The 27679-nt window shown below is 37.7% G+C and overlaps 1 protein-coding gene across 2 annotated transcripts in view; it reads left to right on the top strand.

Annotated features, from left to right (window-relative positions):
* The window catches only part of LOC129106218 (potassium voltage-gated channel subfamily D member 3-like), a 67639-nt gene that overhangs the window by 36563 nt on the left and 3397 nt on the right, over nt 1–27679 (top strand). For both annotated transcript variants that reach the window (XM_054617576.1, XM_054617575.1), the window contains exons 2-3: nt 15783–15945; nt 23690–23791. In XM_054617576.1, coding sequence (XP_054473551.1) covers nt 15783–15945; nt 23690–23791 — 265 coding nt within the window. The remainder of the gene's footprint in view (nt 1–15782; nt 15946–23689; nt 23792–27679) is intronic.

Here is a 27679-nt window from a genome sequence, read left to right as displayed (position 1 = left end):
TGAGTTTCATATTCAGTATGTCTAAGAGGAAATATCTTTTTGTTGTTGTTCTTTTTTGCTAATACTGATTTTGTTAGCGCATTTGTCTTCATGTTCAAAAGAGCTATGCAAGGAGTGGATGCCCTGTCTTATGTTGTTTCGGGGTTTTTTTCATCTTGGTGGGAATTCAATCAGCCCGTGTGCACCATTTACTGAACCAACAAGGGGAAAATAATCTTCATGCCTTAATTAGGAACATCAGAGGAGAGAAAGTCATTACTGTTGTGAATGAGCTGAATGGATGCTCATGGTTGGGTACTCCATATGTCTTTATTAAGCCACAGTGATGAAAAAAAAAAGAATTGTACCCTGGCTAAAATACGCACATGCAAAGCCCAAACATCTCATTAAGGAGTACAATATACTGATATCTGAATATCTTTCAACCACTTGTTTTTGATATCACATCCATACACGTTATTCATGACTGTGTTGGAAAAATATTTGACATTTCTCTTTTGTGGTGTTCAAATCAGTTTTTCTTAAAATAAATAAAAAATCACTGAAATACATCTCAGAAAGAATGCTTTTGGTTTACTTTATGATGAAATTCCCAGCAATATTTTTTTATGCATTCTTGACCTTGTGGACTCTAAATCTCTTAGTGATATTTTGCGTTCATGCCGTAAAAAAATTAATTTATTTCCTCTTCTTCCCTTTTCTCACTGCATAAGTGGACCCAAAGGCCAGCTGTTTTCTTCTTTTTTTCCAACAACAAATCTTTCAAGCGAGTGTGTTGGTTTTTGGTTTTAATCCAGTGGAACAGTGCCCAAAAAGAGTTTTAAGAAGAAGGAATCATTCTGTTTTGTTGATAGAGCCACCATTGTTTGAGCTCTTCAAGCATGATGCTCTGGTTTCTTTGTGGACTTTCTGTTCTCTCATTAGTTTTGTCCCTCATGAAAAAAAACAACTGAACAACTTGTACTTTTATCATTTAATTAGATCCTATCTTGTTCTCTAGACTTTAATTATGTTAACTTGTTAAAGGACCTCTTTTTTTTAGGTGCCTAGTACAGAGAAACTGAGGCTTCCTAAACAATCCTGTTGCTAAATCCAGGCTGTCAGCACTTTCGTCTTATCTGGATTGATAGCTTTATAAACTTTAGTTAAATGAACGTTTACTTGTTCAAATGTGCTTCTGTCTAATGCCAACTTTACTAAGACTTAAGATTTTTGCTTGGTCACGGCACAATCTGAACAATTGTCTCTCAACATAGGATTCGTCATACCTCATCCCACATTTATAACATTAAAAGACAGATAGTAGAGAGACGGAGTAGATGGAAACAGGGTGATCAAACAGTTAACCTCTCCCACATTTCTGCTTCTGGCAAGATGTGTAGTTTCAGTCATGGATAGAAAAAATAAATTGTCATAGTGATTTAGCACTTTTACCAGCATTGTTTTAGGAATTGTTACAATGTCATTAACATCTAGATTCATGGCTTTCAAATTAAACATGTACAGCACAGTATAATAACAAAAGGTCTGTGATACTTCTCTCTTGAAAATGTGCCAAATTTTTCTCAACTGTCTTAAACAAGTTTGGAGATTTAATTTACATAAGATCTCGAAGTTTAACTTCATTTGGACTCCAAAACATTTAGTCTTTTTTATATCAGTTGATTTTTAGTTCCACTTGAATCCGATGTTAAACATATTAAACATTTAGGTAGTATCAAAATGTTCAATGCTACTACTTTACCTAATAAAGTAAAGTCTGTATGCTGTTGTTGAATCTTTGTTTATACTTCCATTACTTTCCGTTACATGGTGGGTGATGGTAGATGCATTATACAAGAAATCAGTGATAGGCAGAGCACATCATTTGTTTTCCCAATTTAAAGCATTAGTTTTTTTCGGGCATATGGTGGCCTAGTTAAAGGAGTCTACCTTAGTTTGATTTTGGCTGTGAAATATTTGTTGCCTCCAATCATCAGCAGAACAGCATGATTTGTCTGTGCCATTCAAAACTGTTACAAATCACTGTTGAAAAATAAATTGGTTTAATGAAATGGCAACGCTATTGTCAAGGTTTGCTGTTTAATGGACAAAAACAACTTGGTCAGGTTGTGAAACAGGTGATGGTTTGTGTTGAAATAAGTACTTTGTTAGGGAAGGCGGACATTTTGGTTTGGTTCAAAATGACTACTACATTAAGGTCAGGGGAGCTTTGTCGTGGTGGTCTCTTTGTCTCTTCATTGCATGTCTTACCCATCTATTTTTCTTTGCATATTTCTTGACTGTATCTGTACTGTCAAAAAAAATGAAGCCCCAGTTTTTGTTCTTTCATTTAAGATTTCTGCCGGCTTGGATATTCAAGGCCAATTTTCATATTCTGAAGAAGCAGTCATACAACCCAAGCCTTTGTTCCACTCAAACAAATAAAGAGACAGAGCAGGAGTATGCATAATAATAACAAAAGCAGGTGAACAGCACTGTAACTTCACAAGGCATATAAGATTATAGTGATACAGAACACATTCATTACTTACAATTAGTATTTTTTCTAAAATCCCCTTATTTACATCCTGGGTAGATGCTAATCAAATAATGAGAAAGCTATGGGTTACTGATGAGGAAAATTGCATTTATCATGCAATCCTGCTACATAACACCATGCATCTGCTGCCCCACACAGAAATACAATTATCTATTACAAATTTCATGCCTAATTATAATTTAATTATGAGGATTACTTCCTCTTATATAATGAGGAAATTAAATTGGAGAAATTAGCCACAGCAGGAATTAAATGCTGTGAATTTGAGAGATGTTTCTTTTTAAATACACAAAAAAGATTCAAAATATTTATAAGCATTGGCTTCGCCCACTTGTTGGAATACCGTGTGTAAAAGTGTCTTTTAGCGGTAAAGGCTGACAAAGTAAAAACAAAAATAGATTCTATTCAAGGGTATTTCTCTTAAATTGACCTTTAGAGAGAATTATTCTATTTTAATATTTAGCAAGTTAATATTTAGCAACTGTGCTCCAGAATACATTGGAGGCCAATTACGCTGCATCACAAATACCACATTTGTATTTGTCGCCTCATGCGGACTCCTGAAGTGGGATGCCACTCCTCTTGAGTGATACAACAGTAGCTCCTTGGGTCTCCTGAGCCTTCCTGTTAGCCTACTTTCTCCTGTAACCTACTTAGGAGGCTTTTTAAAAAGATCCCAAAGAAAGCTTTTTCATTTATTTTCTCATCTCACGCTCTCTAATGGAGCCTGATAGAGAGACAGCTGATTGGGGGTTGGACGTGAGGAGGGATATACCGTGAGAGAAGGTAGACACGTGGGAAGGCGGTTAATTAAGGTATGTGATTGGACAGTAGAAATGTAAATTTAAACAACAGTTGCTCTCTGCTAGCAATCTTGTCATCCAACTAGAGGTCTAATCAGCTGTAAAATAAACACTGTTTGTTGTATTGTGTCTCACTATGTATTGAGTGGGTTTTGTGAAACCAAAGCTTTGTGCAGATGCTGCTTCATGTTGCTATCAGTAATAGTAACAATAATTTACACCTCTCCAACAAAACACTTTTGGCTCACTAAACCAGATGTCGAATTTTCTGTAAAGCCACTATCCATCTCATTTGGGCACACACACGTTTCTTTTGCAGCATTGTGGGTTTTCAATCAGCTAACATGCTTGTTCACATCTCACAGGGATTTTCTTGCTCCTCCATATACGGCAACAGCAGTCCTAAAACCCAGGAATTAGTCAGCTTTTTTGCACTTCTGATTCCCTCGTCTCGAAGTCAGTGTTTTTTTTTAATGGGTTTTTGGTTAGATCCCTAAAGTAAGGTGTGTGGTTAAGCCAAGCCGACTAATTTGCCTTTAAATTCTCTTTGTATATCTCCATGCTTTTGTGACCATGGATGAGTTTGTTTATAACCTAACATTAGCTTTTACTGCTGCCGATTCCATTCACACTTCAAAAATCATAGAAATTGGGTTCATTTGTGAAGATTATCTTGCTGAACAATCAGAATCATGAACGTTTGTTTGCAGAGCTTATTCCAAAGCTTACTGCAATAACCCAAACTCAATGGGAAAAAATCTCATTGGTTTTTTGTCATAGCAACCAGTGCGATGCTAAGTTCAGGGGTTGGCCTAAAATAATATGTCATCCCTGCAGCACTCATGGACAAGGGAAATAAAAACGGCAAACCTCCCATGTGCCTATCTTTTGCCTATATTTTGCCTATACTATCACAATAGACAAGCAATAGTAGAACTTTCATTTTTTTAATCCTCCGTTTAGGTTTGTTGAATCAGCCCTTAAATGTCCTTGGTTGTTGTTCAGAATCTTGTAATTTGAAGCGGAAATGTAATTGAGCAGCTGTTTGGAGAGTCTTCTCCAGAAAGCTGGCTTTAAACCAGTGAACCATGTCTTACTCGCTTGTGATCAGATGCGTCTGGTTGACCATCTGTGGTGGATAACAGGTCCCTACTCTCTGACTCTCTTTTTTTAATTTTTCTGCCAATACTTCTCTACCCTTTGAGTTCTCTGTGTTGTGTTTATCTTGTTTTAATGCGGCTACAGTGGCAGTCTGGTAGTGGCACAAGAATAGTATTTGAAAAAGAGAAGCCTGATAATTGAAATTTAGGCTATAGAAATGCCACAACAAAGTTTTGCCTTGAGACCCAAAGGCAGTAGATAAGAGGGTGTTCTTTTGAAGAGTATCATTGCAGCCTGTCTACGAGTGAATTGGGAGGTTGTTGGCTTCAAGTCTTCAAATTGTCTCAGAAAAGGCCAAAGTGAAAGATAAAACCAATCATAGAGACCGAATGTAGCGAAAGGGAGCTCCTGGAGTTAATCATGGCCAACAGTACAGAAACACCTTGCCTCCAAACATTCCTAAGTGAATGCATGACTAACTCTTCCATACCAAAATCTCCTGACTTTATCATAATCATAAGGTTGACATATTTAGTTTTTTTATGAAATGTCAAGGCAACTATTCAATGGATTACTGTCCCTCTCAGGTTGAATAGTAATAACTGTAGTTAAACATGCACCTTTTCTTTTGTCACATATTTAGTCTACTTTAATTTAAAGTGTATCTATGCCTATCTGCAGTCTCACAGAGCCGCAAGAATGGCCGTAGGTCCTCAGTCATGTATGTTAATTGACTGATGCATACTATGGGTTTAGCCTGATTGTAAAACCATCATGAAAAAGCATTCAAATAAAAGTGTAGAAAATGCTTTGGCCTTCTGCATGACCCAAATGTTATTTGTGAGGCTGAACTTCAAAATGTATATACTTTTTTTCTTAATTATCTAGTCCCCTTGCTTCTACCCTGGTCGTTTTTTGTTTTATTGTCCATTTCCTCTCCACACAGCCGGTTTGGAATTGTCCTTAATATGACAAATGATCCATGCAATCACATAAACAGAGACAGAGTTGATTAAGCTATGTCACACTCACAGGCATTTTGACTTGCATTTGGCTTTCCCTTCAAAACGCAATTGCTAATGCAGAATACTTAAATATCAAAGCAATTTGTAGGAAAGTGGGTTGGCATGTCATATCCAAGTGTCCATTGGTATTATGTCAATTAAATCTGGTTCCTGCACAGTCAGTGCAGAGTTCTCCGGTGACAGAGCTCAATAACAAAATTACCAGTTAGCCCATTAGGGAGGGAATGACAGGACAGCCCTTCATGCTTATTAATTACCACATTTTCATTTCCTTGACCCCAATACATCACATGCAAGCCAATTCCCCAGAATCACTATTAATTGTGATGCAATCCTTCACATCATGGTTGAGGAAATCTGCAAACCATTGATCAAGAGCTCCTTCCACTGGATAGCCCTGGTGATGTAGATTAAGGCCAGGAGAAGGAGAAGCAGAACCTCAAGCAGACATGAAAAAAACAAATTAGTTGGGGGTTAAATATTTGGCTGAAATTATGACTCCCCTTGTTCAACATTAGACTCACCAGATTTCACATATTCTTGTGTCAGACACAACAAAAAGAAGGTAGAGTTTGCAAAAACCTAGCACTGGTATATACTTCCTGACTATAAGGACATTTAAGGTGTAAAGCGCTTCTGTGTGTATGAACTGTACTCAAGAATGATCATGGCAAAACCCCAGTCCACTTGATATAATGTATTATTAGTTTTTTGAAGTAAATATTAAAGAAAAATAGTTTGAACAGTACAAAAACAGCAGTTTGTTTCACAGTAACACAAATATGTTTAATTCTAGTCTTTACACTCATAATAATCTGGGATACATAGATATGTATACCTAGTATACATGGATAATATAGGCTATCAACTCTACGTCTATTGAGCCAAGTAAACTGGGTAATGATGCTGCAGTTTGCATTTGAATTAGATGAAAAGGTACAAAGGAGACCACTAACAATGGGTCTGATTCATCTACAAGGTGAAGATGTTTTATACAGAAAGTTTCTCTCAAATATTCAGTTCCCGATTAACACGCTTACTGAGGCTTTGCAAACATTTGGTAATTTTTTACTCAGTATTTCATCATTTTGAAACATTCCAAGCATGCAGAAATGTTACTTATTCAGCCCGGATAATTCTGTCTGCCATTCACTGCAGTCATATAATACAACACTGTAAATCCTCTGTTGACCAGCAATAAGACTGAAGCCTATAGAACAATGCTGTATTTTATAGCTGTGTTTGCAATTAACTTGCTGTTAAGGTTTAGCAGGCTTAATGTTTCATTGAAGTCTTTTTACCACAATAAAAAAAAGTCAATACTGGTTGTGTTGCCTGGCTCAGTACTGATACAAAATTGTTCCTGAATGTTCTGCTGCACCAGCGCTTCTTTTACCTGCAAACGCTGCTAGATCTCTGCAGTCAAGCAAAATACAAAAAGCAAATATGTATTTCCTGTTATATCCTCAGGACACTATGCTTCATTACTTCTGTCTGACAGCAAAGAGAGGAAATCTGGGATGAAGCTTGCTGCCTTGATAAACAGAAGCAAAAGACAGGTTACTAGTAATAATCCAAAGGATGGAGGGGAAATGGAGATTTAACACATATGATAAGCTCATACAGCACATTTTCAACAATCGCATTTTTCCAATCTTTTTGGCTTGTGACCCCTTACAAAAAGTAAGTGTAGTTGGGGCACCTTGTCCTCAAATATCTATAATTTGTTTAGAGATATTTCCTCTCTAAACTTTTTTAAATAACGAGTTCAAATATCCAATATATCACAAAAAAAGTCTAAAGAAGGATTACAAATTTTGTCTAGCAGAAGTTTTTCTTTTTTTCCTCCTATCAATCATCTCATAACCCTCTCAAAATGTATTTATGACCTTTTGTACGGGCCCGATCCGTTTGGGAATTAGATTAAAGTCAAAGGGACATTTTTCTGCAAGATAAGTACTTTTACTGTTAACACTTATCTATACTTCTACTTTTACTGAAATAACAGCTTGAATGCAATACATTTTTCTCATTGTGCAGTATTTTTACTTTCTTTGATTGGTACTTGTACTCATAAAAGATCGAAGCACTTTTTCAGCAACTGGAAATACCTCCTGTTTATAAGCAGGTACTTGTACATGATATGTGATTATTTGCAATATTAGCCCTAAAATGACTATGTGAGGCTACCTATTCATATGCTTTTGTGGGCAAAATTAATTAATAGAAATTTCACCCAAATATAAAAATGTCATTCTGCAGCAGAACAAAAAACAAAAATCCTTTTGCTGGAGGTCACCAGATGAAATCATAACTAATTTAGCAGTGTCAGTGGATGTATTAAAGGTTGTGAAAAAATTGTGAAAATGTTTCTACAGCTGTCGAGACTGTGTTACCCCAGAGCTGTATGGTGACAGAATTAAGACAGAATAGTTTGATAAGATGCCAAAAATGTCTTGCTAAAGCAAAACGGCCCACGACTAAAATGGAGGCGGTAGAAAGACGACAGAACACATTCCAGGATGACTGTCGGTGGAGTGAAGACTTGCTCAAAGACCATGAGGCAGCTGTTGGATTGTGACAAACTTCTGAATCCTTGCCATGCTAAAAATACTTCTACCATAAACATCTATAAAAAAGAACATTGATGAATCAGTAAACTGTTTTCATTCTGTTTTTAACTCCAAATTAAGTAAGTCAAACAAGTGTTTCCCCCTAGCAGACGTATGACTCCACCTGGACCACGTGTGTACGTCGTTCATACCTAAGAGAACATTTGTAATTGGCGAATATGACGAGTACTCTTAAATCAAATCAAAGAACAAATCCATGCACACAAATGTTTCCATTTTTTTTTCTTTAATCATATAAAACAGTAAGCCATGACAGTCAGGACATAACAGGACAAGACAAGACAGAAAGAAGGCGAACAAACAAAAAGGACAATTATACACATGGGACATTGTTTTCCTGTATGACTGGTACTTGCATGAGGCCCCCTTTTACCCCAAAGTGCCATATCTGTAGGTCTACTTTGCTGACATTCAGTCTTCTCCGTATCTCAATCGGCACATTCAAATAAACAATGATCTATGTTACGCTCACATACCTGTAACGCATTTCAGGTTATGTCAGACAAGGACCGTTTTAAATCTTTAACCCAGCAAAGAAAAAACTAAAGGAAAAAAAGACTCACAGAGAAGAGGCTAGTGGCTGTACTGGGCAGCATGACTACACTCAGCCTGTTTAGCTTCCCAGGGCTTCAAATAGCGACACTTTGTCTTGCACCGCTGCGTCTAATACACAAGCACAAGGGGCCTTTAAGCATCAGTTGAAGACGCACCAGACTTGCAAGTAACTAAAATGTAAACCCATCCAAGTTAATATTAGACGCTCAGAGCAAATGCTCCGGGAGTTAGGTGACTTAGTATAAAGACGGGACTGAGGGGAGGATGGGTAGGACAAACAAACACTGGGCTTTCACCCAGAAGACCGCTGTTCATGTCCCGTGTGAAATCAACAATGTGGTGTTTGTCTTTGTGTTCACAACATTAAGTTTCATTCTCACTAATGAATATAAAGCACTGAAAAAAGCAATGCATGCTTGTGTAAAACCTGACCTGGGGTAAATAAAGGTTAAGTTTATTCACTGTTTTCATTTATTGCTATCAGGCAGCTGTTGCTCTCTCATACATCATCCTTTGGCCATCAGTTAACCTCAGAAAACAGAGGGTGAGATTGTGTGTAAATATCAATTCTGTAGGTTGTGTAACCTTGCAGTCCCCCTGGAAAGATGATCAGGCCATGTTGCCTTTGTTGAGGTTTGGTAGAGCAGATTGGTTTCTGTGTTGGCTCTAAAAAAGTCATAAGAGCACCAAACAAGACCACAATGGTTCTGCAGGGAGGTGAGGGACCTTTGAACGCTGCTTTACTTGCAGGGAAAGGGAAGTGTATGCCCAAATACCAAAATGCTCAAAAGTATGGCTATACTGTAAAGTACTATAAATGAGGTTTTGGTGATGGCATTTTACTGAATGCTTCCATTAACATGACAGGTATCAAATAAAGTAGAGGAATAAAAATATATCAAATAAAGTTCTGTATTGGTATCAGTATTACTGTAAGGGTACTGATATTGGTAATGCTATCATCATTTTATTAACAAAACCCAGCCCTAAATTTAATTAATAATTTTTGAAATGTTTTGATTGTTTCTGTTTGGTAAAAACGGTTGCAAATGTCCGCTCATTGAATCTTTGTTTTGGAGAATGAAGAATTCCAATCCACTTTGCAAAGCACTCAAACTAATTCTGTGCTTGTATTTATGATGGGATTATCCAACAATGATTCTAGTACAACACCAGCAGAGGCATTTAGATTCAAGGCTGATTATGTAAACATCCTGCAAAGAGATCTCCTATTTAACCTGCAGTGATGAAATAAAAAAAGCAATCAGGATTTTGCTGCTTACAACATCTTCAGAAGATTTTTATGAATGTGTTTAAGTTAATCCTTTAAAGTCATGAATGGATCATTCATTGTTGAGCAAATGGCTATTTTCAATACTTTCTAAATTTTTCATGTGCATGTATCTCACCTAAATTTTCATATGATGTTTATACTGTTGATGAATAAAAAAACAATTAAATGACCTTTTCCAGATTAATTAAACCTCATTATAGCAAATACGTATATCTTAGTTCTCACAACACCAGTATGACAAAGGACATTTGGATTTAAGCTTTGTTTTATTGACGGTCAATTATATCTTAAAAATCTACATGATCCATATTTCTGCAATCTATATTTTGCCAGCCTAATCAAATGACTTGTAGTATAGTTAACCTTTCAACCTTTGTTTCATTATAATACATTTGTTGATCCAAATCCTTGACTCCTTTCTTTAGGGAAAGGCAATTAAGTGTGTCCATGAATATTTGATTTAGAAAATGAGATTACAGTTCATTAAACTCCCTCATCTGCATTAAGAAGATGATGTTTGGTGTAAGGAGTTCTTTTGTTTACACTCATTATCTTTTTGCTTTTTCAAAGAATACTTTATTAGTACGCCCCCTAGAGTTTCGGAGCACACAGCTGTAAATAAAGCACTGAGCATAAAGACTGTTTAAAAATCGAAGTAGTCCACATAACTTCACCTATTGGTTTCTGAAGAGCGGTTGTGAAGCTCAAAGTTGTTGGCTCCGGCTGTCACCATGTCACCATCGCAATGACGACACAGAAGATACTCTAAGAATGGCCAAAGAGGTGGGCCTGAAGAATAAGCTAGCAGCTAGCTAACTGAGATGGCCACCATCTGTCACTCATAGCAGGCTTGCACTCAATAATGCCTAACTTTGAGCTTTTATATAATTAAAAATTTCAAAATGAGCTATAGACACCAAAACCCTTTTTTTATGTGTGTTTGTGTGTTGATTGATGACTTATGTGAACAGTCCCTCTGATCAATCAATTAAGGTTTTTCTGAGCATTTTCAGGTCCCATAGGTGATCAATCTTCAGGAAATTAATACAAATGACAAAATACAGTGTGAGCTCTTCACCTGTCAGAGCAAGAATAACACTGACCCCTCTATGATTAAAAAAAATAGTTTTGTCCTTAAGCTGCTCTCGTGAACAGTTTTTAATGTTCTTCATCACAGCTGTAACAAAGTAACATTATTGAGCCAGAATGATTGCTTTGGTCCTTCTTGATGCAGCACCTCGAGCCCAATTGTGTTTTATTTGCAGCTCCTCACAGATCTTTTTAAGAGCACGCTGTTCCTTTCCTGTGTTACGGAAGCTACAGCTGAGTTTCTTTTAATGAAGAGCAAAATAAAAAGCAAGAGATTGGAAAGGATAAATCACATGACTGAATAAATGCTCTCACAATTGATATTATTCCGCTCGCTTAGGTCTCTTTTTGAAACTGTGGCAGATGGGAAAAGCAAAGTAATGAATCCCCGTAGAAGACCATTTACCGCCTAAATAGCCCCACTGCTGTGTTTCGTGCCTTGTTGCATAGTTTAACTACTCTTTCAGGCTTTTCCTGAATAATTCATTATTTACTTAATTTACTCTACACTTGCCTGTTTCTCATGGTAGCACATATCAGTGTATTGATTCGGAAATGTTAACAGTTCTTATCCTGTCATCGAGGCAAACCATACTTTCACTAAATTTGCCTATCTGGGAGACAAGCACCTTCCTGACCTTAAGTGTTTTGCATTATTTATACATAAACTCATTGACTCCCTAATTAATCCAATATTTGAATAAGCGGAAGTTTCGTACTCTTGACATTTCATACTGCAGCTGCCCACTGCTGTGTGAAATTGATGCAAATTTATAGATCTGTTTATGCAAAATACAGGCATGGGATTAGCCGAAATGTCTCACAGAACACTATAGAATGCTACAAATAGATTAAAAAAAACCACATTGGTGTAGTAAGAAGCCTGGCTTGGCTCACAATTACCTGTACCACATAGAGAACAGTCGTAAAGGCCATGGCACAAAAATAATAAAAAAGAATGGAGGAGATGAGTAAATCTATAGAAACAGATGAGTCAAGTGTTCATTTTTGGCACCAGAGAGTCCATAATAAGAATATTGGTGTGGTCCTAGTAAGGGTGACGGAAGTAGGAGGGTAGAAGGGGGTTGGGGAGTTGATTCAAATGCATCATTTATTTAATGCTTTTCTTTTCTTTTGCAAACTTACTCTGTTTACACTGTTGTAATCAATTGCATAATTTTGTTATATTTTCACTCTTATACACATTATTAATTTTCATCTAATTATTTAGTACTTTATATTTTATATATTAATTCAGTTTAACAACATCTACTCGTTAGTTTTAACTTGAAAGTATTGACAGATGCACTACAACATTTGTAATACTATGAACAACTCTGGAGAGTAATCGTTGCAGCAGCTATTTTATCTTTCATCCCAATGATTGCCAGCTAAAAAGCAGAAATACTGTGTTCACAACACAAAGTAACCTACCAAGAATGTGGCCTTGCTTTATACTTGATGCAGCATCTTGTCGAATGGCGTAAATGTTCAGGCAGAGGCAGATGATCAACACAAATCATCAGCTATTTAAATTCACATTTTATAATGAGAGATACTGGTTGCTGTGAATGAAAGGCCAGCTTCAAAATGACCTCCTTTTCTGCCTGAATAAAAGCAATAACAACTAACTATTCATCATTTAAGTGTTTTGCTGTCCATCCATTTCATTTAATTATGACTCCCTGTTGTGAACTAAATCACTGCAAAGAGCAAAGTTTTGCATATTCCACTGTATTGCAGTTCTAATGATGTTTAACACATCATAGCAGGTATGAAGTGTCCCATTATTACAACAAAGCAGTCAAAGTAACAGCCAATGGAATGTCATCTCTCCTCGGCTGACAGACAGTTAGCAGAGAGAACTGTGAAATAATTTGTCTGTTTGTCTGGCAGCCAGGAGCAGGACTCGGCAACAATAACTACAAGCCCTGTGGTCAAATTTCCATCGCTTGTTAATAATCCGTCATATTTCTGACTCTGCCTTCTGTGCTTGCAGTTCAAATCAGCCTGCCTGCTATGAGTTTTCAAACAACATAAGAAAAGGTTTTAGTAAGGAAAAAAAGGTGTTTGGTGTATTAAGAGAAACAAGGATATATTCTTCTATTACTGCAAACATGATTGATAACTCCGAGATCCAACGAATTTGGAAGTTTCAAACTTGAAGATTTAAGTGTAATTTTAGTTGGACTATTTCGATTATTTAATTGTTTTCCATCATAGATAGAAAAAAAAATGTCAGTTTCAATGTATAGTCTGTTCAACAATTTGTCATTATTGTGGTCTGCATCATTTGTGTTCCTCTCTACTTTGTAAGAAAAAGTAAATTTCAGAAAGGATTTGAGCAATATCACGTTCTTTCCTCTTGTACATACTTGTTCAGGCAGAGCAGAAGGCTGGGTTTGTGATAATCCCCAAGCTCTTCAGTTTGTGGGTAGTAAGCAGGAGGTAAGTCTAGCGATTAAAGTGCTTTTCAGCATGAAGAGTGGGAGCTTTGGGCCCCTCCCTCCCAAAAAAAAAAAAAAACAACAGTCTGAAAAGCAACCACCCACGCCTGGGCAGAGAGCGGCCCTCAGGAGACACAGTGGTCAACAGTGCATGGGGCTTACCTGTCAAGAGACTCGTTGTGTCGAGAACGCAGTGGAGAGGAAATTCAGAGGAGCCAATGAGGCCAAACAGCCGGAGACAAAGAGGAAAAAAGAGCCCTCTGAACAAGAGCAAGTGTTTTACAGAAACTTTGAGGATCAAAATCAAACCACCATGCTCGATCAGTTTTTTAAAGTGGCCCTTGAGGAAAATGGTCTGTCGAGGACTGTGGTTTCAAGAACAGTGTCTTATGCAGAATATTCACTCATTTTGCTCAGTCTTTGAGGCTACCCTGCATGGCAGAATTGCAAGATCAAACATCACACAGAAAATCCATCTTCTCAGGTTTCAAATAATGCGTTGTGTCCCGTAAGCCAGCGCACAGACCAATCAGCCTCCTGTGAGGAGCTTCGGGCAGCTACAGACGTGGTTCAGGTGTGTGCGAGAAGAAACAGAAGTTACTGTTGTTCAAAACACAGTAGCGGCTCCTGAAGAGATTAGCGTGGATGCATCAGTATTTTTTTATTGGAAGAGCAAAGAATGCCACTGAAGTCTTTTCTCAATGGAAAATATGTTTTTGGTCTAATCCCAATTCAGTTTGAATTAAGGTTGATGGACAAATGTTTCATCCAATCGCCTACCCATGTGTTCTGAAAGTGCCGGTCCTTTTCCAAACTATTCCCAAAGACGGCTTCTTAGATGGTCGTGTGTAACAAACCACCTGGTCGTTCAGGTTGATATTCAGGTGTGCCGCTGCAGAATTATTAGTGCCTCTGCAAAGATTTCACACATTAGTCAATAATCATCATTAACATCCTCTGCTCTTGTGTTTCACCAAGTGTGGTGCTTAGCCTTTCCTCACACACACACACACACACACACACACACACACACACACACACACACACACACACACACACACACACACACACACACACACACACACACACACACAGTGGAGCAGAGCAGAGAAAGGTGAAATGAAGAAGATAACATTGTCAGTAATCTACTGTTTTCAAATAACTCACTAACATGCCGACAGATTCTTCGTTTTTGGGGTTTTAGCTAAGCTAGGACATGATAATATGTGGCTAAAACACATCGGTGATGCTGTTTTGCCCTAATTGTTGTCTGTAGAATTTGTTGGAAGTGATGGCCGCGATGTGTTTTATGTGGAGTGAGCTGAACTCAGTTTTCAAAAGTAGTTGCTCATCAGCAACTGGTGATATGGTAACTTAGGAGGCAATTTTGCCTTCTGTGCTCTGACTAATTCGGCATGCAGTTAGCACACCATTCATAATTTGGTTTTAATGAAAACTCAACTCCTGACATTTGCTCCTGGTGTTTTTCACCACTTTTTTGAAAGGAGGAAATAACGGAATTACAGCCGAACCAGCCCCAAAGCGCTCAACCTAGGTAAAATGCTAATCTAATTACTCTGTCTTTTCCCTCAAGATGGTGCAGATCAAGCACCAGCAAACATTGTTTCCCATTGTTTCACATCACACTACTTGATGTCAGCGGCCTCTCCAGGACACGATTTCAGTGTCATTTCCCACCTGCTTACAAGCTCATCCTGGAAGTCTGTATTTAAAAATCAATTTGTTCCACTTAACACCACCATGGCCCACAGCTTTGGCCAACGTGTCAACCTTGGCTTCTTCCTGGCCCTGGATCCCACTGGCATGGTTTTGTTATGCCCAGTCTGAGCTGCAAAGATAGCAGTGGTCCTATCTCTGTGGCTCTGTCCACCTGTTAGAGCAGCCAGTCACCTGTGTAATCGAATTATCGGACGCCCGAAAGAAGCTGAGAACAACAGGATTTAAAATGTGCCACCAAACGGCCCCAAAAAAATCACTTAATGCAGGTTTAACTTTATAGTAAGCAGTACATTGAAATTGACTACTTTGCATCCTCACTGACAGCTCAAGTGTCTGACAGTGCAGTGCTATTGTTGTCAAAACACATTCAAGCCAGCTTTTCTGCCTAATCTTACATGCAACGACTTTTTCTTTTGTATTTCCGCTCAAGTATTTCCATGCCGAAATTGAAAATGGCCATAAAAACATGTAGATGGAAACATACCTTGTCTATCCAGTCAAGGCTTTGTATATATTTCAGCACTTTGTCTAACCTCATCCGTCTCATTTCTAGGTACGGAGACATGGTGCCAAAGACGATCGCCGGGAAGATCTTTGGCTCCATCTGCTCCTTGAGCGGCGTGCTGGTGATCGCTCTGCCCGTTCCAGTTATTGTCTCTAACTTCAGTCGCATCTACCACCAGAACCAGAGAGCAGACAAACGCCGTGCTCAGAAGGTAAAAGTCAGTGTCTTCATATCATCCCCTCTGCTCCAACAGCCACATTTGAGGGTTATGTGTGGGTTAAATACATGTGTTTGCACATCAACAAAAAGGGGGAGTTCAATTCAATTCAATTTATTTTGTATGGCCAAAAATCACAAATTACAAATTTACCTTTGGGTTTGGGTATCCTCTGTCCCGGGACCCTCACATCGGCACAGGAAAAACTCCCTTAAAAAAACCTTTAACAGGGAGAAAAAAAGGAAGAAACCTATGACGTGTTGTGTGTTCAGAGATGGTATTCTGCATACCTTGGTTGTAACGAGTGGTTATTTGAGTTACTGTTGCCTTTCTATCATCTCGAACCACTCTGCCCATTCTCCTCTGACCTCTGACATCAACATTCTCTGTAAACCATTCTCTGTAAACCCTAGAGATGATTGTGTGTGAAAATCCCAGTAGATCAGCAGTTTTTGAAATACTCAGACCAGCCCGTCTGGCACCAACAACCATGCCACGTTCAAAGCCACTTAAATCCCCTTTCTTCCCCATTCTGATGCTCGGTTTGAACTTCAGCAAGTCGTCTTCACCACGTCTAGATGCCTAAATGCATTGATTTGCTGCTATGTGATTGGCTGATTAGCTATTTGTGTTAACAAGCAATTGAACAGGCGTGCCTAATAAAGTGGCCGGTGAGTGTATGTCACCTGTACAGAATGAACAACATAACAGAGTTACAACACATTCAATGCATGTGACATAAATGATTCATATAATAAGAGTAGTAAGCAGAATAATGATGGGAAAAGTAAGACTACTAATAATAACACAGCAAAGGACATAGTTGAATAATAATAAATGTACGAGCAGGAACAGTATAGGGAATAGTAATGTGACTTATAATAATAATGATATAACCACGATCCATGGAAACCAGCCAGGCGAGCACAAAGACTCTGGGGAATCAAGCTTTTGATTTTCAAAAGGCCACAGGATTATTAGATATTATCAGGTTATGGAGGGAGCATGAATGGCAGGTTGACGTGTTGAATAAAAGTGCTGGGTCATTTGATACTAACCTGAAAAACCTTTTGAAGGTCTTTTTTTTTATTTTTTTATTTTTTTTTATACAAATATTCAGTTAAAATAACAGAAGGACAGATGACACATTTTATGAAAAAAAAAAAAAAAAAAAGGTTTTTCAAAACCATCGCGTACACACAAAGGACATTTTTTCGCCCTTCAGACCTACATTATTCAACGTCTTTCCACACATGCACACACTCCCTATCGTTCTCTTTCTCACATGCACACTTTAAATCCAAGTACTAAATGTTCGCTATCCACTCACTACACTCACCCAGTGGACTTGACCTTTCTGAGGGGCTAGATAAGAGAGCTATTAAGTTAGAGAGCAGCTGCTGATAGCTAATTGAGGAGGGAAAAGTCTGGTTTGAATCCATAGCGATATGAAAATCCTATGTGTCTGTTTTTCTCATTAATATATTGCTTTGAATCAGCAAAAAATAGAAATAAATAAGATAAAAGAGGGCAAAGTAGATTGAGTTAAAGAAAAAGAAACAAGAAAAAATAGCCATGATAGTAATGTATGGAAATGGTGGATAGTTCACTAAAACCATTTTACTAAACCGTAAATGTAAGCCAATGAAACGTCCCACTTTTGAGGTATGAAACTTTTTTTATTTAAGTTAGGTAATCACCAAAAAAACAAGTCAAAATGTTGTTACTCCCACTGCAAATAATAATATAATATATAATAAAATGTCTTTATATATAATTAACAATTACTTTATTTTCGAATATGTGAGGCATGATTATGACACAACCAAGGTAAATACAAAAGAGAAAAACTAAAATGGACACCACCAATACAAAAAACACACTGAAGAGGTTATTTTAATTATATAAGAATTAATAGAGTTAATAGAGAGTGCGTTTCCTTATTGAAGAAAATAAACTGAAAAAAAGTCAGCATGATAACCTTCACAAAAAGCTCATGTTAGGCTGTAAACAAACTACACTGCTGCAAGACTTCACTTTACCACAACAAACCTAAAGGCCGGCTAGTGTTCTGCGTGATTACGATTAGTCGTCTCATTTAGCCACAACATAACTGTACACAATATAGTTCATATCCTTCACAGCTCTTTCTCTCACTTGTTCCATCACTCCTCGACCTCCCTCATCCGCCCCCCAGCAGGTTGCGCAATTGTATAAACTTTATCTTCATAGTGCTCAATGATTTCTGCATCCAATTTTTTTTCCTAATGAAATTAATGATTCATTTTGAGGTCATATTTCAAAATATAGAGGGTTTCTGTAAAAATATTTTTCCAATACATTTTCAAAATAGGAAAGGACCACAAAATGTGGGCAAATAAGATTTCTACATACATTGTTCCATAAGGCTTTTACAACGTTTACTTATAACCTCTACATTGACTATTGAATATTTTTTTAATATCGATGTTTGTATGTGGGCATGAATGAACTGTTGCCTAGCAACAGCTACTGACAGCAGGAGAGACCAAAAGTGCTTGGAGGACAGACATCTGTCTGAACAATATCTCATAAAGTTTTTTTTGTGACTCATTTTCTACCAAACATTTCATAACCTTGTAGAACATTATTTCATTGCTGATCAATCAGCCACACAGATGTTCTAATATTCAAATATAGATTAATTTCTTGAGTTTATACTTTAACAGAAACAAACAACGTTGTAAAATTCACTCTAGCAGAATTTCTGTTGGTAATTAAGCACTCTGAAATTGTGTAAACACTATTGTTTTATATGGACCTTAAGATTTCCCCCGAAGGATATGTTTAAATTCCCCTCATTTTTGACAGTGTTTGTAAAACATGTTTAAAACCACGACGGGAAAGTAAAACTTCTCAGTAAAACTCGTCCTAATGAAGTTATTTTAGATTTAGTGTCTCCTCTCAGTTTATCTGCCCCATTACATTAGTGAAGAGAAACACTGGGATACATAATCCACTTTAAATGAGAAATGAACTCATAAAAACATTATTTAGATGTTAAACGAAAATTAAAAAGAAAGTACATTTTAATGCAGCGTTTCTTTGCTGCAGTCAAGGGGGAGCAGAAATGAATGTTTAAGACCGACTCTGGCCTGATGTCTTGCAAACTAACTAATATAGACTAGCACTAATACCTGGTATTCTTCTTTGAATCGGTGAAATGAACAGATGAGCAGGTCAGACTATAGCATTTACTTAGAAACTAGCATTTACTTTCAGTAAAAGAAAAGCCCTGTTTATGCCCCAAAAAACACAGATAAGAGCGGTGAGAGTGAACCAGAATGGTAAAGTTGCGAGCTGTAAAAAAATACAGCTTGTAAAAAATAAATAAGCCAGACGCTTTAGAGATATAGCTGCTTTTAGATGCTGAAATTCAAAGTACATTTTTGACCTTTGAACAGCAGCAACAGCTTTTAAGCCAACATGGTGAAGAATTTCTGACAGAGATCAGAAAAACTGTAAAAATTATAACATATATAATTGAAAGCTACTGAACAGTTACAGGATCGACCTTATTGCAAGATTGTTTTCTCAACTGCCGTTTCCAAAGTATATTAAATAACTGTGAACTATAATTGCTTTTTATAATTTCTTAGCATTTACACTGACTGACTGACTGACGGACAGACAGACCAGACAGACAGACAGACCAGACAGATGGATAGATTTTTTTTTACATCAATAGAGGTAAACTTTGTCTATGCCACAGAATTCTTTCATGCATAAAAATACATTAAATCTACAATACACAAGCAGTTAAAACTACAGAAAGGCCCATCTTATTCTCTAGATTCTCTGTAATCTTCTTACACAGTGAGAATGATTTACCACCTCAGGAAAGTACATTTCGTTGTTACTTTGGAAACCTGGACATCAGCTTGCAGGAGCTGCTTTGCCGGATTGGTTTGTGTAATTGTGTGTTCTTATCTTGTATTTATGCCCATAACTGTGGCCATAAAGGTTAGCAAGCCACCAACACATTTACCGTGCACCTGTGAGCAATTTTATTTACCAATTCACATAAAACCGCTTTTATAGCCACATGTGCCACATGTTTTCCCCGATAGTATGAGTTTGTGAACAGAAAGAGAAGGAGGAATAGTAGGAAAGGATTTTTTTTATATTAACCCTCTTCGCTCTCCCTCCCTCTATTACTCAATCTCTCCTGGTCTTACCTTCCTCTCTAGATCTCACTCGTCTTCATTTTTCTCTACAACAGGCTGCTCCAGGCTCCCATTACAATTATGTAGTCATCTGGGGATTTGACTCTACGAAAAGGTCTTTTCATGTACCCATTGTAGCTTCACAGTCAGAAAATAGAAAGTAGAGAATCTAAATTGGATTTAATGATAGTCGTTCCTTACTAACTACTGTGTAGTGTGGGCCTCAGTGTGTAGTGCAGTGTCTCCTCTTCACGTTCAGTCACCCACAGATGGCATGACTAGTCTGTGAAACAACCCCTGATACTAATGTGCCTAATTCCCAGAGGTTTTCAAAAAGAAAACTTCCCCGGAAGAAGTGGAAGACAGGTTTTTTTTATCACTGCACAACAAAGTGGTGCAGCGTAGTCGCCATCAGAGTGTCATGGACGTCGAGGCAGTAAATGGACTGAGGTCACACCAGTAATGGGAAAGAGAAGTCAAGTGGAGCTGCACTGAGAGATGGCAGGATGTCGAAGAACATAAAAAAAGACCGGAGACGTAAGGGCAAAACAGGATGACAGGAGCAAATGAGGAAAGGGAGAAGAAGGTTGGACATGAAGTAAAAGGCAGGAAGAGAACACAAAGGAGACGGTCAGAGAAAACAAAGGGAGAACGTTTGAGGGAGAGAGGCTGATTGGGGTAAAGGAGTGAAGAAAAAAAGGAAACGGTCTCTATCCAGCAGTTTCAAGGCTCACTTGTCTTCGAGCTGAACATTTCATGCCTTTTTCCCTGGACCGCTGTAGTCTCGCTGTCTGACTGTTGGACTGAGGGTGTTAATGCTGGAGCAAGTAGGCTTGATTTTCTCAGTCAACCAAGACCACGGATGAAAAATAGGGTAAAATCACAAAAAAATCCATCATCACTGGGCTTTGAACAGAGTGTCGAGGAGATCCATTAGGCCCGTCTCTGAACAGACTATAATTTACCTCTAAGAAGTTCTCCAGCCATGAAAAACTTCCTCATCAACCTCAATTGTTGCCAAGAAACACATCAATGGGACACATAGTTGCACTTTGTGAAATGTTCCTTTATTTCTATGATCATGGGCACTGTAGTTTATTTTAGTCACCATCCTGCTGCCGTTAATACTCACTAGCGCAGCAAATGTATATTAATCCATAGGTGCTGCACTTTACTCCTTTTTGAGTAACAATAAAAAATAGTTTCCAGCTGTTTAAAGAAATGATTTAGCATTTTCTTCCCCTATTTTAAAAGGGGACTCAACCAGATTTACACATACATGTCAGATTACTCACCTAATCAACCACTGAAGTTGCATCATGTCTTTTAGCAATGGGGGGAATTTTTTAAGGTCTGAGAAAACACTGATGTCATTTAGTTTGGGCGGGGTGACTTCACATTTATGATACAAAGCCTGTATATCTTAAAGATGATATTGGTTGCAAAATGGGAAATGTATGATCAAAGGATATTTGGAGCTAAACCCACATTTGAGAATAAAAGTAGGAACATTTTAGATTCTGCTGAATTTTATTGAAATGCAATACAAAATCACTTGAATATCCCTTAAAAATAATTGACCTCTTCAGTTGGAACGTATAGACTTGTAGGTAAGAGCTACAGCAAGGCTAGAGAGGGCTTAAGCATTGAGAACAAAAAACTAACCCATTGTTACTGTTTTGACAGAAAATAAAAATATTCAACACCAGCCATATCCTTTAAATCTTAACATGAGACTTGACGATGACATGGACCTGGACTTGTTTGGTATGAGACTTAAGACTTAAAACTTGACTTTCTCACATCTCTGGACTCTCAAAAGAGTCTGAATTTCATCAACTCAGAGTAAAGATTCCTTAGACAACCATTTGGGCTCCATAGACCATCAGAGAAGATGAACTACTCATCACCACATCAATAGAATCACAGTTATTCTTTCATATTTTTTTTCTTTTCTTGTGTCAAGTCGAGCTTTTGATCAATAAGAAAAGCCGGCAGCCAACAACAGCGCTTTCCCTTTCAAATTCATTCACACTTTAGCTGAAGCTGCGTAGAAAGAAAAGTTAACAGCTGTCTCTTTTTTTCCCTCCTCTTTCTCTCCATTTCACATACTGTGCACGTACCAACACAATCATAATCATTACATCTGAGTCTACGGCATTCCTCACACCTTTGCAGGTATCTACAGTCTGACGGACAATTTCTGAAGTAATAGAATTACTTCTGATTTATGTCTGGGAAACAGATATTGCTCCTCCTGTCTCCTGTTTCTGAAATGCATTTATCAGGGAGAGAGAGAGAGAGAGCAGCAGGACAAGGTTAAAGAAATCTCTCACCGTACGTGTCCAGAAGCACTTGAGGCAACCGTATATCGTATATATATATATCGAGTCCTAATATCCTCTTCATTTTAAGAAATCCCCAATCCGATTTCCGGTTAGGCTCTCTCTGCTTCCCTCGCTCTGTTCAGTAATCACATCTCTCTGTTGGAGGTGTTATCTAGTTATCTTTTTGCTGTGCCTCATTGTAGACAAAGAGGAACTGGGAAACAGGCTATGAAATTTAACACAATTTCTATATTCAGCAGACAGGTGCTTTGTCGTAAACTCATTAGCCTCTTATGGGCAGAATCACCGCTAATGCAATAAATCGTCCGTTAGTTGTAACTCAGTAGCTGATAGACTACATCAGCAGGTGGATTAATTTGCTTTGATTTTTAATTATTGTTTTTTTTTCTGATGGTTTGTGGTTAAGGTTAAATCTTCATTACCCAACATTCAAAGGATCAAACTGAAATGTTATTCTCTGTTGCAGCTTCAAAGGGGATTCTTTGTTGTTTGTTTGGATCCTCATTAGCTTCCATTAAGTGGTTGTTGGACTTTCTGGAGTGGATAGAAATGAACCGCAATTTAGAATTCAATTCAATTAAAAAAACAACTGCCATAAGAACAATATTAAATATTTATTTTAAATTCATCCGCTTTGGTTTCAGCAAAATCTACGTTTGATGTTCAACACATAAAACCTTTTTTTGACAATTATTTTCTTTATTTCTTTTCTCTTTGACAATTTCTCAATTATTTGTTTAATTTAAGATACGTCAAACAATATAAGAAATAGTCCATTGTTTTATAATTCCCAAGGTGACATCTTCAAACGTAGGGATTTGTGCGACAGTCTTACAGCAAAATATATTTAGTCTCCTTAACCATAAGACAATGAAAAGTAGCAACTATTTACATTGTAAAAGTTGGAACCAGAGAATGTTAATATGGTATATACAATATGTGACTTGTGATATAATAATATAATTCAAATAGTTGCCACTGATTCCAGTCCACATGCTTTTTACCCTGTAAAGTATGTTGAGGAGTAGTATTTATAGAGTTCTGTTCTCATACATTTACACTGTTCTCAATTACTACAGAGCTCGGTTGATGAGTTGGCAGTTCTTCACCATTAAATACTGCATTAGTCATCTTCTGGGACTCACCCTGTCTGATGCTGTGATCTCTTCTTCTTCCCACGCCCAGAAAGCCAGACTGGCCAGGATAAGAATATCCAAGTCCGGCAGCGCCAACGCCTTCCTCCACAGCAAACGCAACGGACTGCTCAACGAACTGATGGAGCTGACGGTGAGAACCACCTCTGACCTGAACACTGACAACCATCAACAGCCAAGTGGGCGCGATGATTACCGTGAAGTAATTTAATATAAAAAATGACCTGATATGTCAGTATGTGAGATTAATCATATTGTTCCTTGTCAAACACCCCTCTACTAATTATTTTAGTTCACTGGAACTCAATAGCTTGGGAGCAGCTACTTCACATCTGCAGTACACAAACATCCACACACACACAAAGTGATAAACAATTACTATTGCAATAAAGCAAAGGACAATTTAGAAGTCATTTAGAGGCTATAAAAGAGCAGCAGAAGTTGGAGTCATAACATTCTGGTTGTTATACAGGGCAGGGGTGATAGCAGAGGAGTTATCCCAATAATCTCCCAATGGGCGTTATTGGTGTAATCACACAAAGTGCTTTTCTTGGTGTTTTTTCAGTCCTAGACTTTATTGAATCCATGTCTGTAAGACAGGCAAAGTCAGACAGCAGAGGTTGTTTAAGTTTTTCTTTTTCCTCTCTGTGACAATTAGATGTTTAGTGCAATACCAAAAGATGCAGCAGTGAACAGTGAGGCAGCAGATTACTTAAACACCCTAAATCCTGTTCCCTCAAAAGGCACAAAATGTTTTTGTCTTTCCTCCCCTATGGTTACAGTATAGACTACTGCAGTGTTGATATGTTCTTGTCCTCTGTCATCACCATACCTTAAGCCTGCAATTTTTGTGGCGACTCAGGGTCAGTTGAAACAAGTTGTAAACACAACTGTTGATGAAGTTGTGAGCAAACAGCTGCATATATACACTTCTAGCAGACACAGAGCAACATTAGAATTTATGTAAAGTCATGTTTCTGACCACTTGGCAAATGAAATGTATTATGTAATATCTGGCTCTTTGGACTTACAGAAAATATCTTTGATAGGCAGACATCCTCACAAAAAAACACTTTATAATATCTTTTTATATTAAAGCAAAAATTGACCAATTTCCCCCAAAATTGTCCATCAAATCGCATTTGCTATCTAAGTTAAAAATAATCACAATTCAATACTTTTTCCAAATCACCCAGCCCTTGTACAGGACCAAAGCCAGGCATTAAACTAAGTTTAGTTTACGGACTGGAAACGGGTAGAAACAGCTAGCCTCGATTAATTTTGGGGTATTTTTTTAACTCTGGACAAACTATGATATTTATCTCCTGTATCTAGCTCCATACTGAACTTAACACACAGACACGAAGTATTGATCTTCTCTTCTAACTCTTTTCAAGCAAATAAGTGTGTTTAACAAACAACTATTTTATTTGATTTAATTTACATGTACTTCTCTTTATCTCCACTTGCAGACATCAACCAACTGTCTACTTTCTAAAGTAAGCATTCACCACCATGTTCTTCTCCACTTTTACTCAATCCTTCTTATTTATAAAAATGCGTTTAGTAATGTATGAGCAAATTGCCTATATCCCTCCCATCCAGTCCATCACTCTGTGCTTTCAGTGACACACTCCCCTCCTTGCAGATGGTTACTAAAATGCATTTGGATCTAATCGAGTCCAGTGTGAAAGCTCATGGGTGTCTGGAAGTGGTTAGAATTATCATATAAATGCCATCTGTGAGTGCTGAGCGACCCACATCCCTCTGCATGTGTGTGATGAGGCTGCCACAGTCCTGCCGCATCAAATTACGGTGGTGTCACTGCTGTCAGTCAGTCAGTATCGCTGCATCGGTCTGGGCTGGGAGTGAATGCAGATATATGACAGAATGACTGCTTCTCTCACAACCTATAGTTAGATTAGAGGTTCTGGTCTGCTGGTTCTTTTTCAGTTTCGCCCAGAGGCTTTTTAATTTTCTGACAAGCCATTTATTTGTTACCCAAATCACAGGCTCATTATCATAGAGGGTGATTTATTGATAATCCTGTCAAATTTTATTATAACTTCTATGGAAAGACCGTACAGCTTATCCCTTTAGGTGCTTTTTAATTTACATATTTTTTAGAGTGACAGAATTAGTTCCGATATGCCCCAGTGGTTAAAGCCAAATCACTGCCCATATGGCAGATTTGTATGCCTCCGCACCAGCAACAGTCTCTACATGCATATGTCTGGTCCATTCCCTTGAAAGGGATATCTCAGGAACGCCTTTAAGGAATTCTTTCAAATTTGGCACAAACGTCTACCTGATCTCAAGGATTAACTGATTAAAATGGTCCAAGGCAGCTGTGACCTCACAAAAAAACTTTTATGGCCATAACACAAGAATTCAAAGCTTATTATGACAATTTTACACAAATGTTTAATAGGGTAAAATGATGAAGTGATGACATTTTAGGACAGACATAGAAGTAAACAGCAACTTCATTGATTGGTGGAATACAACCACAAGGTGTTGTTCTCAAAGACAACTAAAACAATCCAATCTTTGAATTTTCAACATTGTCACACAAGGTTCTAAATACACCCAGAGATGTGCCCACAGTACCACAGTATGACATGGCACTGTATGACCAAATTTGTATTATCATGGCATATATGTTCATATCACCCAACAATAATTGATTGTTGTAAACTCATTTACCAAATTATGGCTCTTGAATTGTTTTCTATTGTGTGTCATTGTAGATAGTGCTGCAAATCAATAAGCAGGACTGACTCATGCCAATATGGGATTTTGCATTGCACATTTACATTTATTCAAGATCTATATGATGAATAACACTGATCTAGGAATCACATACGCATGCTACAGATCACAGTCTGACATTCAGTCCAGGATCTGCCAATTAAATTAACTTTTAGAAAGTACAAACTCAGTGGACGGTAGGAAATCATCTTAAAGCTGGGAAAAAGAAGCACCATTTATCACAATGAAGAAAGCTCTCCTCCATTTACGTCAAGACAAGACATATAACATTTAGAAAATAGCTGATATGTGACTGAAATCACCAAGCTCTGGGAGATGGTCATGCATGATATACAGTCCTGCAAGCTATTTGATGACGTACCTTGATTTGTAAAGTATTTAATTTGCTGGCTGAACCAAAAAGAGGCAGTCCCATCTGGTAATAATGATTAATATAAGCTTTAATTTTCAGAAATGTGTCTCAATTTATATCTATAATGAGGTATAGGACTACTTATACCATAACAAATGTTATCCATAACACCTTCTTCTATTCACAACATTAGGAGATATTAAAGAGCCAGTCATTCTCCATCAGTAGTTGAGCAAACTGACTTCCCCTCTTCACTTAAGATATAAGACAAGACCTTAATAGACTTCCTCAGTGAGATTAACACAATCCAAGTCACATTCCAGATGGATGGATCAAGTCGGCATCTTTTGTTACATGAAAATAACCTTGATACTTGACGCAGTTATCAGTCTTTAGCTGTATATTTGATAGGGCATCTGCCACAAGGCAGATCCACACATTGAGACATCAGAAGGCGTAGTTTCATCGTGCCCACGTCACTGTATTGTTCATGTGTCTGGATGAGTCTGAATGAGAGTCCTTGGGCTGGATCGCCACCCACCCAAATCCTTTGAGTAACAATGTGCGCAGTAGGGAGGGAATTAATTTGTTTTCAGTTTTCATGTTTTTTGGCAATTGTGATTACTTTGAGACTAAGCTATATTTGAGCCAGAGCTTTGGAACCAAGTCTCGTTTGGGGGAATACCAAAAACATTTCTCCAGAAGTTTTTGTGTCTGTTATTGTCAGCTCTTGTGTTTTTCCACTTTCTGTAGCTTCATACATCAATAACTGTTCAGCTGCCTGGAGCATCACATGATGCCTCCAGTGGTACCTAGGTAGATAATTAAGTAAGAGAGCTGGCATCAACACAGTTTAAGACTTCTATTTGTTCAATAAACGGGTTGAAAGGGGGAGTT

This window comes from Anoplopoma fimbria, chromosome 17 (genome assembly GCF_027596085.1).
Source record: "Anoplopoma fimbria isolate UVic2021 breed Golden Eagle Sablefish chromosome 17, Afim_UVic_2022, whole genome shotgun sequence".
In the NCBI taxonomy this organism is placed as follows: Eukaryota; Metazoa; Chordata; class Actinopteri; order Perciformes; family Anoplopomatidae; genus Anoplopoma; species Anoplopoma fimbria.
This window is presented reverse-complemented; position numbering and strand designations above follow the sequence as displayed.